Source organism: Pteropus vampyrus, unplaced genomic scaffold (assembly GCF_000151845.1).
Source record: "Pteropus vampyrus isolate Shadow unplaced genomic scaffold, Pvam_2.0 Scaffold15, whole genome shotgun sequence".
Lineage (NCBI taxonomy): Eukaryota > Metazoa > Chordata > Mammalia > Chiroptera > Pteropodidae > Pteropus > Pteropus vampyrus.
Window position 1 is genome coordinate 9,212,198 of NW_011888796.1, and position 14,178 is coordinate 9,226,375.

The following is a 14,178-nucleotide window of genomic DNA, read 5'->3' on the forward strand; positions in this document are numbered from 1 at the left end:
ATAATTATTTTTCCTCAATAAGTTGAGAACTTTTTTTTTTTTTTACTTAAAGGAAGCACTTTATGGCTTCTTGATGGCATATCCGAATTGCCAGCAACACTACTATTGCACTTTAGGGCCATTATTAAATAAAATAAGGGTTACTTGAACACAAGCACTGTGATACCACAAGAGCTGATCTGAAAACTAAGATAGTTATTGACTAAAGGGCAGATAACATACACAGCATGGATATGCTGGATGAAGGAATGATTCAATGGAGCAGGATGGCATGAGACTTCATCATGCTACTCAAAATGGCACAAAATTTAAAACTTATGACTAGTTTATCTCTGGAATTTTCCATTTAATATTTTCAGACCACAGTTGATAGCAGGTAACAGAAACTGGAATGTGAAACCACCACAGATAAGGGAGGACTACTGTATTACAAAAAAGGAAGTCAAGAAAATCACAGAAGGTGCAATTGATTCTGTTCAGAAGGATTAAGGAAAATTTAGGGGATTTGTTGATATCTGAATTGGGTATTAAAGACTGAGAAGTATTTTAATAAGCAGAGGAGGACCAAGAAGCTACTGGGTCTAGCAAATACATCAGAGAGAAAGTCATTACACTGGAGTGGAGGGGGAAGAAACGAAACCAAGTAGGATGAAATGGAAATATAAAGAGGTAGAACTAACAACAGAAGGGAAAAGGGGGTAGAAGAGTTTGTTGCTTTTATGATTAAAAACTCAATGAGAGAGTAAAAACCTTATAAATAGTAAACAAGAGTTCTGTCCCTACATATAGCAAATCCCTTATTTGAACAACGTGGGACTCATTTTTAAACCATGGAAGAATTCTCTAATACAGAGGCAGAGCTATTCATACTGTAAAAACCATCCATTTAAAAATCATACAACTGGAATAAGTTCATGGTACTATCTCCCTTCCAGTTTAATATTCACTGCTTGAAAAGATAAATGAATCAGAATTAAATTTTTAGGCCCACAATGAAAAGACTACTTCTACCTTAAAATATATCAGTAATTTAGAATTTATCCTTGAGACCAAAACAATATAAGCAAAATCTCCATTCCTCTGACAGTTCAAAGAAAAACCAGTACTTTTAAATCATTTGATCACACAGCCTGTCTCACAGACAGTGACTAGGATAACTCAGAAAAGGCTTAAACATAAAAAACATAATACTCCCTGCTCATAACATTCCTGTTCACTGGAAACCATTGTACTCAGTAGCAGGATCAAAACATGGTCTTATAATCCCAAAGATTTCTCCAAACTATTATGCTACTTTCTTCGTGAGCTGACCAAACTAGTGTGGCTATGATCCAAAACATGGTCTTATAATCCCAAAGATTTCTCCAAACTATTATGCTACTTTCTTCGTGAGCTGACCAAACTAGTGTGGCTATGATCCAAAACATGGTCTTATAATCCCAAAGATTTCTCCAAACTATTATGCTACTTTCTTCGTGAGCTGACCAAACTAGTGTGGCTATGATCCAAACATGGAGACTTATATTCATGAACATATGTAATCCAAGTCTCTTCTGCAAATTTAAGCTACCAGCTTTGTAAATTATCATGGTCACTGCACCTTTTACTTTTTGATATTAAAAGCTATGAACAATATGAGATCCTTCGCCATGTGTAAATTATCCTATTTGGAGTAAAATTAAATATCCTTTAATCCCAGGACTTCTCTGTGCTGCCCAATATGTATGTAGGCCTTCTCATACAACCACCATCTAGTGTGATCTGTCAAAATACAAATTAATGTAAACAAGCATGAGAATACTCTGCAGTAAATCTCTGTACTCTGGCATGGATATTATTAAATGAAAAAGTAATTATTGCAGAATAATAACTATGATTTCATTTGTATAAAAAAGTATTATACATTTGTATAAAAGTGTGCTTACAATACAGGAGGATGCATATCAAAGATTAATAGTAGCTATAAGTGGAAAGAAGGACAGAGTTGAAGAGCAAGAGGATAGTGAAAGGGACTTTGTACCCAAAAGTACACACACACACACACACACACACACACACACACACACACACACACACACGTTAATGACTGCGTATAGATTTTGTACAAAAAAAAAAAAAAAAAAACACTAAAAATAAGTAACCAAGACAAGTTACTTATTAAGGTCAGTCTGTTGAGAAAAAAAAGTTACCTAATTTCAAGTATTTTGAGAACTCTGGCACATTTGTCCTCCAATAATAAAGACGAATGTCATTTGTATTACTCATAAAGTTATTATACATAAAAATAGAATTCTGTTCCTTCTTAGTCATCATTGCTATATTAAAGACATGTATACTTCCCCAGTTTACACTTATTCCCTTCCATGTTATACAACAGTAAATCTTAACATTTCTAACCATCATCATTATTTATTGTTCAATGTATAAAGCTATATATGTACAGAGCTCTGGCTATAGGCTACAAAGAAATTATACCTGCCATCAGGCCTTACAAACAAGCCGAAGAAAGATGATGCTCATAGATTAATGTACAGATAGCTCTACATTTAAAAAGCGGTTGTCTTTTTGCCCCTCCCAGTCTTAACATGATTTAATGCTGAGATTTTTTTCAATGTGAAAAGTCCTTCATATAGGCTGACAGTTGGCCCAGAGAGAGAGAACGAGAGAGCGAGAGAGCAAGCATGGGAGTGAAGAAAAAGAAGGAGAGGAGGGGAAGGGAGGGGAGGGGAGGGGGGGAAGGGGCAGAAGGGGAGGAAGGGGCAGAAGGGGAGGGAGGGAGGGAGGGAGGAAGGAAGGAAGGAAGGAAGGAAGGAAGGAAGGAAGGAAGGAAGGAAGGAAGGAAGGAAGGAAGGGATTGACTAATGCAAGACACAAAAGATGTTATTTAGAGAGAAACAAAGGCTAATATTCAAGTGAATTACAAACAGGTTTGTAATAAGAGCTACTCTAAATGACTTAACTGATAACAAATCTGAATACCAACTGCTCTAAATACCAATTATTTACTGAAATGGCTAAGATTTCACCTTTACATTCTGTCACAAAACAAATTTTAGCTCCCATGATCATCTTAAAATTTGTTCTAGGTCAAAATTCATGTGTTTTTAAATGAAATATAATTTTCACCACAAGCTGCATTTGTAGAATAATAGTTTGCAATGAAATCTGCAGTACAACTATTATGAGATATTTATAATAATACCCAGTAGAATACTGCCCAGGATAAAAGATCTTATACGTTTAGAAAGACTTACCTCATCACAGTCTCCTTCAACCATGGCATATATAGCTTTCTTAACCAAGTTAGTACCTAGAACACAGATCTGAGTATTAATAAAGGAAAAATGTAATTAGTTTCTTAAATATACTTAAATTATAACATTATAATAAGCATCGAAATGTCAAATGTTGAATTCTGCCTCAAATGCAGATACACAGATTATCTCAGATTGAGAAAAATTGTAGATTTAAACAGAGAGGCCAATAGAACACAGCAAAAGCAGCATCCTCCTGAAAGACCTATCTCCTTTTATATCCTTTTTTATCAGATGTAATTACTAGCTCCAAGCAGGAGTTTGTGCTATTTTGTTTGAAGGCAGGAGAAAAAGGGAAAAAAGAAAAGGACAAGATATAGTACGGCCAGAGCAACCCAGGAACTCCTTAAGCTGCCAGAACTCAATGAATTACCCTATCTTGGCAAAGATCACACCAGAACTGCTGTGACCCAGCGTGGGCCCAAGACACTGGGTTGGTTCCTACAAACCTTATAGTGAGCCTAGACATACTGAAGTCTAATACTCCCAAATAATGTTGGTGATGTGTCTGTAAATGTCTAGCAAAATGTACTCTAGTTTACGGTCAGATATATTTGATATGTTAAAGGGAAAACAACTGCCAATGTGATTTTAAGAGAAGAAATCCAACATTACAAGAAATCTCTTAATTTTCAAACCATGCACATGAGCAGACATGCATTACATATGAGCCAAACAAAATGTGTGAGGGTTAGCATGTAACCCTTAAGCCACAAGTTTCTGTCCTCTGAACTAGCCAGACACTTGCCTATCATTTGCCGTGAGTCCTTATCAACTTTCTTTAATGAATCAAAGACTCGAACTTGGCTTATATAAGAAGCCCAATTCATTAAAAATCTTAGTGTTAAACATTAAGAAAAGTTGGTCATATATTAAGTGAATTTATTCATAATGATTTCTCATGACATCTAAGATTATGTGAAAGTCTTAAACTGGACAATAACACTAACAGTTTACAAGTGACAAAAGTGCTAATAATTAAATATTGGTACAGGTAACAAATCTTTCACGAATACTTACTTAACTTCAGTACATTCCAGAATTTGACAAGCTTAGACAAGTGCTTGTCTTCCTGATCCTCCAGGTGAACAAAGAGCCAGTAGGTCCTAGACACTAGGACACTGGTTCTTAACCAGGCTTACATCACAGTCACCTTGGGGAGCTTCAGTCCCACTTTAAACAAGACAAATAAGATTCTCAGGAGGTGGGGCCTAGGTATTTGTGTTTTAAACCACACAGATGATTCTAATGACCATTATAACATTACTGAAAATGCCAGGAAAGGTAGACCCAAGAAAGAGATGAATTTGGGAATAGTAAGAATTCTTTCTCCTTGTCCTCCTTGACCTTCTAGTATTTGATGACTAGTATTAAATAATGATAACAATTTCTCTGTAATTTTACCTTGATTGAGGCCCACTTAACCCGAGTATAGATAGCTGCTTGAGGGCTGTGATCAAGTGCCCAATTAATGCTATTAAAAACTGCAGTTATTCAGTATAATGCAAAACATTTTGAATATGATCAAAAAAAAAAAAAAAGAGAAGCTTGAAGGTAAAACTGATCACCTGCTGCTTATTAGAAAGATAATCTCTCAATTAGAACATTAATTTAAAAATTCATTTTAAGAACATTTTGAAATAAAAATGACTTCATTTTCTTCCCTTAGCTTCATGTTCATTTCTACTTATTTACATTTCTCTGTTGCTTAAAGAAACAAAAAGAAAATAACTTATGCATTCTTCTAGTGACATATTTTTCTTACCAATGCCATTTCTCCTGTATTTGGAATCCACGGCTAACATGGCTATATAACCTCTGCGGAACATCTTTTTGTGCATATCCAACTTGCAAACGATGGCACCTACACACTCCTCCCCTACCATGGCCTTAAAAATAAACAAACAGTTATGAAGAACACATTGCCATCAGGTATTGAACAATCACCCAGGGAAAGAGCAACCAATCATTGGTCAGCATTTTTAAGGGAGGAAGAAATAATGAGAATTCTAGCAAGAGAGATGTTTCAGAAATCTAAATCCCAGAGCTCCTTCAAATGTTCTAGTTTTAAAATCTTTCAACATTCTTTATGACATAAATTTCTTATGCTTATATCACAGCATAGGGAAATAGCCAGATTTCCACATAGTACTTTATGAGTTTTATAATTATAATTATTTGCGATAACACCTACATTTTTAAGATTTGGGAAGGGAGGAATATTTGAAAATAACTTTTTAAAGAAAAAGCTTATTTATTAGGATATGATAAAATATTGTGATACTTATCAGCAGAGTACTATAAATTTAATTATAATAAAGCCTTAGTAAAAAAGATATGACAAAATATACTTGAACAGTAGTTAGGTTTTGAGCAGAAAAAAATGTAAAATATTTTCAGAAAAAAAGATTGTTTTTAAGTTATTCCTTAGATCCTACCCAAGGAGTTTTTGTTATGGAGGCACGACATAGATTAGATATACAATGTTCTCATTTTTAGGACACTCCTGACAGTGTAAGTCATTGTCATAAAGCTCACAGACTACCTAGAACTCAAAACCAGAGCTTCTATAATTTTACAGCTTTCTATTTTAATAAAAATGTACAGCTTTCCAGAGTGTTAAAGGTTACATGTTAAATAAATGCTCATCACTCTCCATTTTCATTAAGGTTTCCAGTGTCCTTTTGAAAATGTTTTTCAAAAATTCCATCACCTGCAAAAAGTTCTGGTAATACTGTATTCTGGTAAATATAAATAAGGCACTAGCTCCAATTGTTTAATAATAGGTCAGCCGGAAATATGTGTTTGCTATAAAGAGCCCTCATTAAAAAAAAAATGAAAACTTCAAATTATCACTTAACAAAATTAACTTTTCAGAGGAAACAATTTCGATATTTCTTTAAACCAGGAATAGTTTTTACAATTAATAAGCAAAGCCCAACTTATACTTAGTATCTATTTTAACTTAAATTTGTAGTGAGATTTTTTTTTTTTTAGTCTGTCATTCTATAAACTGATTTTGAAAAGCCCTTTTTTAAACTGGAGAAATCTTTTAGGCAAGATGATTCTAATCCATTTCATGCAAACCTAAACTAGGTCACAGCAAAATCCTTTTGCAGGGATATTAAATTCGACTATCCACACTAATTCATTTCTGTTTTATCACAAAATACAAAACTATTTTAGGCCAATGTACCTCTAAAATTGTTATTTCACCATTTTCATTCATGATAAATCGACCGATTCTTTCAAAATTCTTTTGAAAACTTAAATTTCTGTATTAAGACCTAAAATATATACAAAAGATGTTTGGTTGAACAACTCTGACAGCATTTTCTGATTTGAAAATAACTCACTTCAAATACATGTGTGGGTGTGTGTGGGTGGGATGTGTGTGTGTGTGTACACCACAGACCAAATGGTACGTTAAAAAAAACTTGACCTGACCTCATAAGGTATGGAAAATGGAAATCTATGATACAAAACTGTAGGACAGCTACACTTCACAGTTAAATCATCCAAAAGAGGAAAATATTAAAACCACTAGCTACAACTGAACAATATTTTCAAATTGGATAAGAATTTCAAACAAATCTTCGTCCTTTGACCAAGGAAGTAATAAGCAAACAAAGGAACTATATTAGTTCCCTCTTGGACTATGTTGATTTCTTCCTAATTAAGAATCTGTAGGAGCAAGAAACAAGTTGTACATATCATTTAAAAATAAAAGCCCAACATACGATACATTATTAATAATAAGCTGTTGGTAATGTGCAAAGCCAACGCTGTATTTTTTCTTGATAAACTGCTGATATACACTTATAAGAATAAGTAAACTGCCGGTCAATTTTTCCAAATAAACTGAAAAATCCCTGGCAAGACTAAAACGTAACTCTACAAGGCCAAAAGCTTGCCAATCTAAAGAACTTGAAAAATATAAACTGTATGAAATAGTGATTCCCAAATTCCAGACCACTACAAATAGGAAAGAAACATTTCCAGAGGAAGCCAGAAAGTTAAATTTAGAACAAATAAACAGAAACACTATACATCACTGGTAATAAGTTTTAGAAGTTTAAAAAGGTGCCAACCGAAAATAGTTGAGTTCATGAACTCAAAAGAGGTAGAGATAAATTAGTTAAGTACAGAGTGACTGACAGTACCTCCCACCTGTGCAGTACTGTTTTCACATGTTACAATTATTAGAAAGAATCATAAGAAACTCTTTTTTGTTAGTCAAATGTAGTCAAATACTAGCACTTTTCTAAGGTTCAACCTCATATATTCCATTTGTTCCATTACAGGTTACCCACGGAAATAAGGAACATTTTGGAGGTTTCTAATCTCTTGAGATTGATGTAAGGACAACTGTCCCTTTTGAAGCATAACTTGGTGACATAATGATCTTTATGGAACAGGTCAAGGGTGTGTCATTTTTCAGGTGTTTGTTTCCATTAGAGGCCAGAAGGCCAGGGTTCTAGTTTTACATCTCTGCCACTAAATATCTAGAGATTTAAACATTTTAAGTCACTCTGATCCTTAATTTTTTCCATTAAAAAAATGAACTAGATTATCTCAAGGATCCTTTACAGTTCTAAAATGATATGATTTAAAATAAACATACAAATATATTTGTTTTAAACTAGTTTTCATAGGAAATTCAAATGTTTTAAAGGTCAATATAAAGGCCTCAGTCCTACATGGCCTCTGATTCGTCAGCTACTGTTTTATGTTCAACACTACTAGATTCATACTTGCCCTAGTAAAAGCTGTAGGTCAACCATTTGTGCATATCTCCATTTCTAGATATTCAGAATTTAATACTAAACAAACTGGTACTTAAGGGCTAAAGTACAAATTAGCTGGTGAATTGGGAGGAGTCTATGTAAAATCAAAACTGAAGTCTACTAAGTTTACCAGAGTCTAAAATGGCAGACAAGTTGAGAGAGGCCTAGGAACTCAAAAGCTGACTAAATGTCATATATACACACAACTATTTTCTGAAATTAACAGAAATACATATAACTATTTCAATTTAAAATGTGACTTAATTGTACGTTTCTGTGGGTTAACATACAATTAAATCAATCTACAATTTTTAGCAATTACAATGGCATTAGATATAACATAATAGTGCCAAAAAATCATTTTCCCATCTTCACTGACACAGACAGGTCTTAGAACTTCTATTTGGAAACATAGTTAGAATCCTGTAAGAGAAGTTTTGTAGAATATAAATTAGTTCCCCTAGTTTAAGCATACTAAACTGAAGTTTAGCAAAGTGAACACAGAAAACAGCAGCACTACCATTATCCACAATAATGAGGCTATATTTTTAGATTACCACTAAGCTATAGAATCAAAAAGATAATTTCTAAAGTATTATCGAAACATCTTGCAGGGAATTACCAAGTGCAGCTAAATCAATGCTAAAACAATAAATAATGGTAGTGGCTTTTCTCTTCACATAACATAAAATACTCCTTAAAAGCATGTTGCCTTTTTTCAGCAAAATTCAATGGAAACATGCTTGTGAATACGAAATAGAAAGCATATACCTGCAGTTAATACTTAAGTGAAAGGTTTCAAAAGTACTGAAACTGATCAATATAACTGGGAAGAAACTATTGGTACTGAAAGTACTAGTAAGTTTTAAACAATTATTCAGCTTATTTGGTAGTCAAATCCTTTTTGCTCATAAGTAAAAATTTTTGTAAATTATACTTCACACAAGCCAGTGTCACTACTATTATTTAGGTGTATTTATGACCAGTTTCTTAAAAAAATTAGTAACATTTCACACTTAGTTTCCTACATTTCACAAAAGGGTATTTTGTTCAAATTTCAGGAGTCTTTCAGACACCAGAAGTGTTACTAACGCCTTCTGCAATCAAACACCAGAAAGCAGGCTGGCTACAACTGTTAATTGTCCTGTTGAAATAAAAGGAAACAATCTCCGTAATTACAGAATATCCTCTTAAGATTTAATTCTTCAACGTGGCCACAGAAAGTTTACTGACAGTATGCTGACCAAAACATGTTTATGCATACACTCTTCCCTGATTATGGCTGTAACTGAGAGATTAATAAGGTCTGCATCCCAAAAGAACCACGTTCAAATTAAATGATTGCAAAGTGCTTTGAGAATGAGGGAGGGTAATTAAAGACGGTTAAACATTATTATATGCTAATGTAAATAGGATACAAGACCCCCAACATCCAACGTACAGGCTTGTTGCATACACAGCAGTTATCAAGTTGACCCAACCATTAAGTCTTACCTTCAAAAGTTTCATTAAATAACTAGGATCGTGTACACGCACTTTACATCATGTAACGTACTATGAAATGCAGATAGACGATCCACTGCCACTCTCAGCCCTCGCACTCCCTGCCTTGTATGGCCTGGGTCTCTCTGCTGGGTTCACCCTCTTTTCATTCCATCCACTTACCAAGAAGCACAGCTGTGGCCAGTTGTGGATAAAATATCTATAGGTATAAATGGAGTAGGGTTCAGACAGATCTTTGGTGATCAGTCTCATGATATCGGGCATTTGTAGCTCGGATTCATATCGGACATAACGTATCGTCCGATCCTCCCCAGGCTCAACTTCCCTGCCTGAGGGGCTTCTTAAACTGCAGCCGGCGGTCAGGGATGAAGACAGCAGCCGCACCTGCTCATCTTCCTCCTCCTGCTCCGTGCCCTCCGCCAGTCCATTGCGGGCCGCCGCTGGATCGCTCGCCGCCGCCGCCGCTGCCTCTGCGGGGTTGGGGAGCGCAGTTCTTGCATTATTGGGGAGGCAGTGAGGGGGGCTCTCGCCCGAGTGTACCCCGGTTCCTTTTGTTGCAGTCGCTTTGGGGCCCCCGTCGGGGTTGGCCGTGGTCGTGGCCGCCTCCGCCACGCTCAAAACCTTGCTCTTGAGGGAGGCAGCCGCCCGGAGGTGCCGCAGTTCGGGGCTGATCAATCCATTGAGCTGCTGCTGCTCCTGCGGCGGCTGAGGGCACCGAAGACACGGATGCCCCTTGGCCGCCGCCGCCTCGCCGCCCGCTGGACTCCTGCCGCCGCCGCCTTCGTGCTCCTCGTCGTCCTCCTCGTCCTCGCTGCAGCAGGCGAGGGCGGCCCCCGCCGGGAAAGGACAGCGGGGATCCGCTGCCGACGAGGCCGGAGGTGCTGGTGGTGGGAGGAGGCTGCTAGGCCCCGGCGGTACCTCCGCCATCCTAGAGGCGACACAGACCAAGAGGGGAGGCCATGAGATCTGGCGGACGAGAGAGGAGCTGAGGGGGCGGCGGAGGGGGGGGGGAACAAAGGCAGAAACCGTCCCTCACAGAGGTACCCCCAATTCCGCGGCGCACCCCCCCCCACCCCACGCTCTTCAGCGCCGCCCAGCTGCTGAGCCGGCCACCGTCCCCGTCCGCCCGGGCCCATCCGCCAGCCTTGTCACTGCTGCCCCTTCCTGTTCCTCCCGCGCGGCTCACCCCGCACAGGTCCCCGCCGCCACTGCTCTTCCTTTTCGGCCACCGCCGCCGCCTCCTTCGCCGCCGCGGCCGCCTTACAGCCAAGGCTCACACTCAGCCGCCGTCGCCGTAAAGCGCCTCGGCTGTTACCCCGGGTAAAGTTTCCTGGGCCTGGCTTTACGACACTTCCCTGCCTGCCGGCTGCCGGGGCCAAGGGAAAGGGGCGTGGAGGGAGGTGACCTGTGGAGGGGCGGGGCGAAGGTGTCTCCTGCGAGCTTCGCGGGAGGCGCGTGCTAATGGGAAGGGTTGTGGGGAGGGGAAGTTGCTGAGGGCTTTGAAGTCACCTGTTCCCATCTGGCTCTCCACGGCTTTCAGGCTCCTCAGCCTGCGGGGTTTGCAACGCGGGATTGGGGAGGGATGCGCCGGACCAGAGCTCCCTGTTCCAAGCCCGGTGCCCCCACGAAGCTGCCGCGAAGCCTGCCGGCTCCCGGCCTGCTGATCCGGCCGTATACAAGACTCCTAAAAATGCTTTTCCTTGGCTGTATATATTTTAATGTTTCTCCCGACCAGGAGCATTACCTGAGTCCTTTAAAATGGAGCAATCATAGTAGAAAATTGAAAAGGCGAGGAAATTAAAATGTAAACTAAGTTTAGCTAGTCTTTGTCCCTTTAAGACAAAAAGGTAGACAGTCCTTTTCCTCTCTCCTTAATCCCTTCACCCCATCCAGGAAAATTGGAGGTCAATTTGATTAACAGGTGCAGGGCTTCAGCAAGCACGCCTGGGGGTAGATAGAGAGGTTCGAAGAGAATGACAACGGCCGAAAAAGATTCTTCAACTTGTGACACGAATTATAACAAGTCGAGAAGCACCGGTCAACTTCCTCCCCACCCTCTCCACCAAGTGGTCTGCCTAAACGGATGCAGATGGAATAGAACTGCAGCACGTACTTGAGCTTGAGGCTCCGCTCTTTTCCTCTCTAGTCCACTACGGGATGATTTTGAGCACATCTGTTCTAAGAGGAATGCAGGTTGTGTAACTCACTAACACACGGAACAAATTAACTTTTTTAACAACTCATTTGTAGAGCGGTCAGGTGTGCAGCAGATGGACATTTTCAGGGATGTAATTCTATGGTTCATGTTTGCAAGTTTTTGCCAATTTAAACTCTGTAAAAAGTGGTATGCACTGAGCAGAGCTGTTAGATACAATTGTTAAGGTCCTCGTCACTAAAGATATTAGGCGAAAATGTCACTTTCCATATAGAAGTTAAACTTATAGTGATAGGAAATAATAAAATGTATTACTATGTGCCAAGCACTGTTCTAAGTATTAACTCAAATTTAGGTTTTTATAAAAACACAAGTTTTTATAGAAATGCTGACATTTGAGCAAAAATAGACATATAGAAGCTTATTTATTTCAGCCTTGTCTAGAATAGGAAAAAATAATTCCCAGCCACCTAAGTATCTATCAATACAGGAATGACTAAAACTTGTTATACAAAAATACTGGTATATTACTGTTAATTGTTACTGTTTAACACATTGAAATAGATATATAGGTACTCTTCCAGTTATTCTGGCTGCATTGCAAATTACCCCCACAACATAGTGGTAGAAAACCACTATTTTTTGTGCTCACAAATTCTGTGGGTCAGGAATTCATACAGTACAGCAGGGATGACTTTTCTCTGTTCCATGATGCATAGGGCCTCAACCAAAGGCTGGAGACCTCAGTTCCATTCAATGTAGACGTCTCCATGTTGTCTCTTAGTATGGACTGGCTTGGGCTTCCTCACAGCATCATAATTGAGTTCCAAGGACCAGAAGGAAGGAGAGGGAGAGGAAGAGGGAGAAGAAGTTGGAGAGGGAGAGGAAGAAAGAGGGAGAGAGAGAGAAAGGGAAAGGGGATTTCTTTTTGTGATTTAGCCTTAGAAGTCATACAATGCCAGTTCAATTCCATTGCTTTCTATTTATCCAGGCCATTACAAAGTCTTATCCAGGTTCAAGGGGGAGGGGAAATAGACCCTACTTCTTGATGGGGAGAGGCAAGGTGGCAAGTCTTCCTGTTCTTTCCATACTGTAACTTGGCACTGAGCTTTCTCACACTGATGAGCTTACCTGATATTGTCTGAAATTTATTTTCAGAAACAGAGTTTTAGAGACCTTCTTGAGGTCAGGGACTGATTCTTATTAACTTTGTATCTAAAACATAAAAGCAGACTTGTTAAGTTTTTCGACTAAATCATGCTATTCTTTCATTCAGCAGTCCAGGATGTTTGTAATTAAATAGTCAAATCTGGCCTTTTTGCTAATTAATAAACTAATAAGACTTCAGATATCTAAATTCCAGTGACTCTATATCCCAGTATTAAAAATCTCAATAGTCATCTTCAAAGTCAGATGACTTCTGTAAGAAATCTGTACTTATAAAATCTCTTCTTTTTTACTCATGCTTATGGATAATATGCTGATATGACAATAGCATTATTTTAGGAATAGAAATGTAATTAGCTCACTCTCTTGATTTAGGCATATTTGCCTGTTATGAGACTGAAAAGACAACCATTTCTGTGAGTAATGACTTCATAGTAAGCAATGTTCTCAGAGCAAGGGAAGTGTAACCAGTGATATTCTTCTATCTGGATAATCGGTATTTTCATTGTTTTGTAATATCCTGTCATGCCATAGTCACTTTCTTACTATCGTCTTTGTTTTCAGAAAGATGAGAGTTATAGAGACCTTCTTGAGGTCAGAGACCTACCTTTTGAACAATAAAAGGACGCATCTTAAGTTTTTTAGAAGAAAATACTCATTAAATCAATGAAAATGACCAATAGCAATTTCAAAACACAATCCTAAAGTAATTTACCGAAAATAGCTTGGAAGGAGAAAAGTTCCTAATTTTTTCTAAACAGCTAAACATTTTTTTCTTATTGGCTGGATTTAGAGGGGAAACCTAGCTGTGTTCCTACCTGAAAGGTAACTGTGGGAATGAAGGCATTAATGATAGAGAGATGCTTTATATTCCCTTGACTCAGCAGGATAACATGTTATATGCTATAGGTACACATAACTGAATAATTTAAATAATTTAAATATTTGTGTAGTTTTATTTTACATGCTATGTGGTTCTTAATCCTACTAATCCTACCTATTATACATAAAACTTTGAATATGAGAGACCTTAACTTTGTTTTATCCTAGATGAAAGAAAGGGCATACCTCAAATTTGAGGGTTATAGAATTTAATCAAAGGATGAATATCAGTATATTGTCTTACCACCCATAATCCCGGAACACTGTGAGATTCACAGATAAAGTTCTTCAGTTAACAATTTGATTCTTCCCTTTGATTTGGGGGTGGAGGCAGTGACAGTCTGTTCTTTAACCCTCTTTTCCTTTGAGA

At 38.1% G+C, this 14,178-nt stretch overlaps 1 protein-coding gene across 3 annotated transcripts in view; it reads right to left on the reverse strand.

Annotated features, from left to right (window-relative positions):
* The window catches only part of NAA30 (N(alpha)-acetyltransferase 30, NatC catalytic subunit), a 21,026-nt gene extending 10,056 nt beyond the window's left edge, over positions 1 to 10,970 (reverse strand). The window contains exons 1-4 of one of the 3 annotated variants that reach the window (XM_011385046.2): positions 10,791 to 10,965; positions 9,767 to 10,532; positions 5,080 to 5,203; positions 3,255 to 3,310 (exon numbers count right to left, since the gene is read on the reverse strand). In XM_011385046.2, coding sequence (XP_011383348.1) covers positions 3,255 to 3,310; positions 5,080 to 5,203; positions 9,767 to 10,531 — 945 coding nt within the window. In that variant the 5' untranslated portion in view covers position 10,532; positions 10,791 to 10,965. Of the gene's footprint in view, positions 1 to 3,254; positions 3,311 to 5,079; positions 5,204 to 9,766; positions 10,533 to 10,790 lie in introns of all 3 variants that reach the window. The other 2 variants (XM_023527222.1, XM_011385054.2) reach the window with 2 other exon arrangements.
* Between the last annotated feature and the right edge of the window lie 3,208 nt (positions 10,971 to 14,178).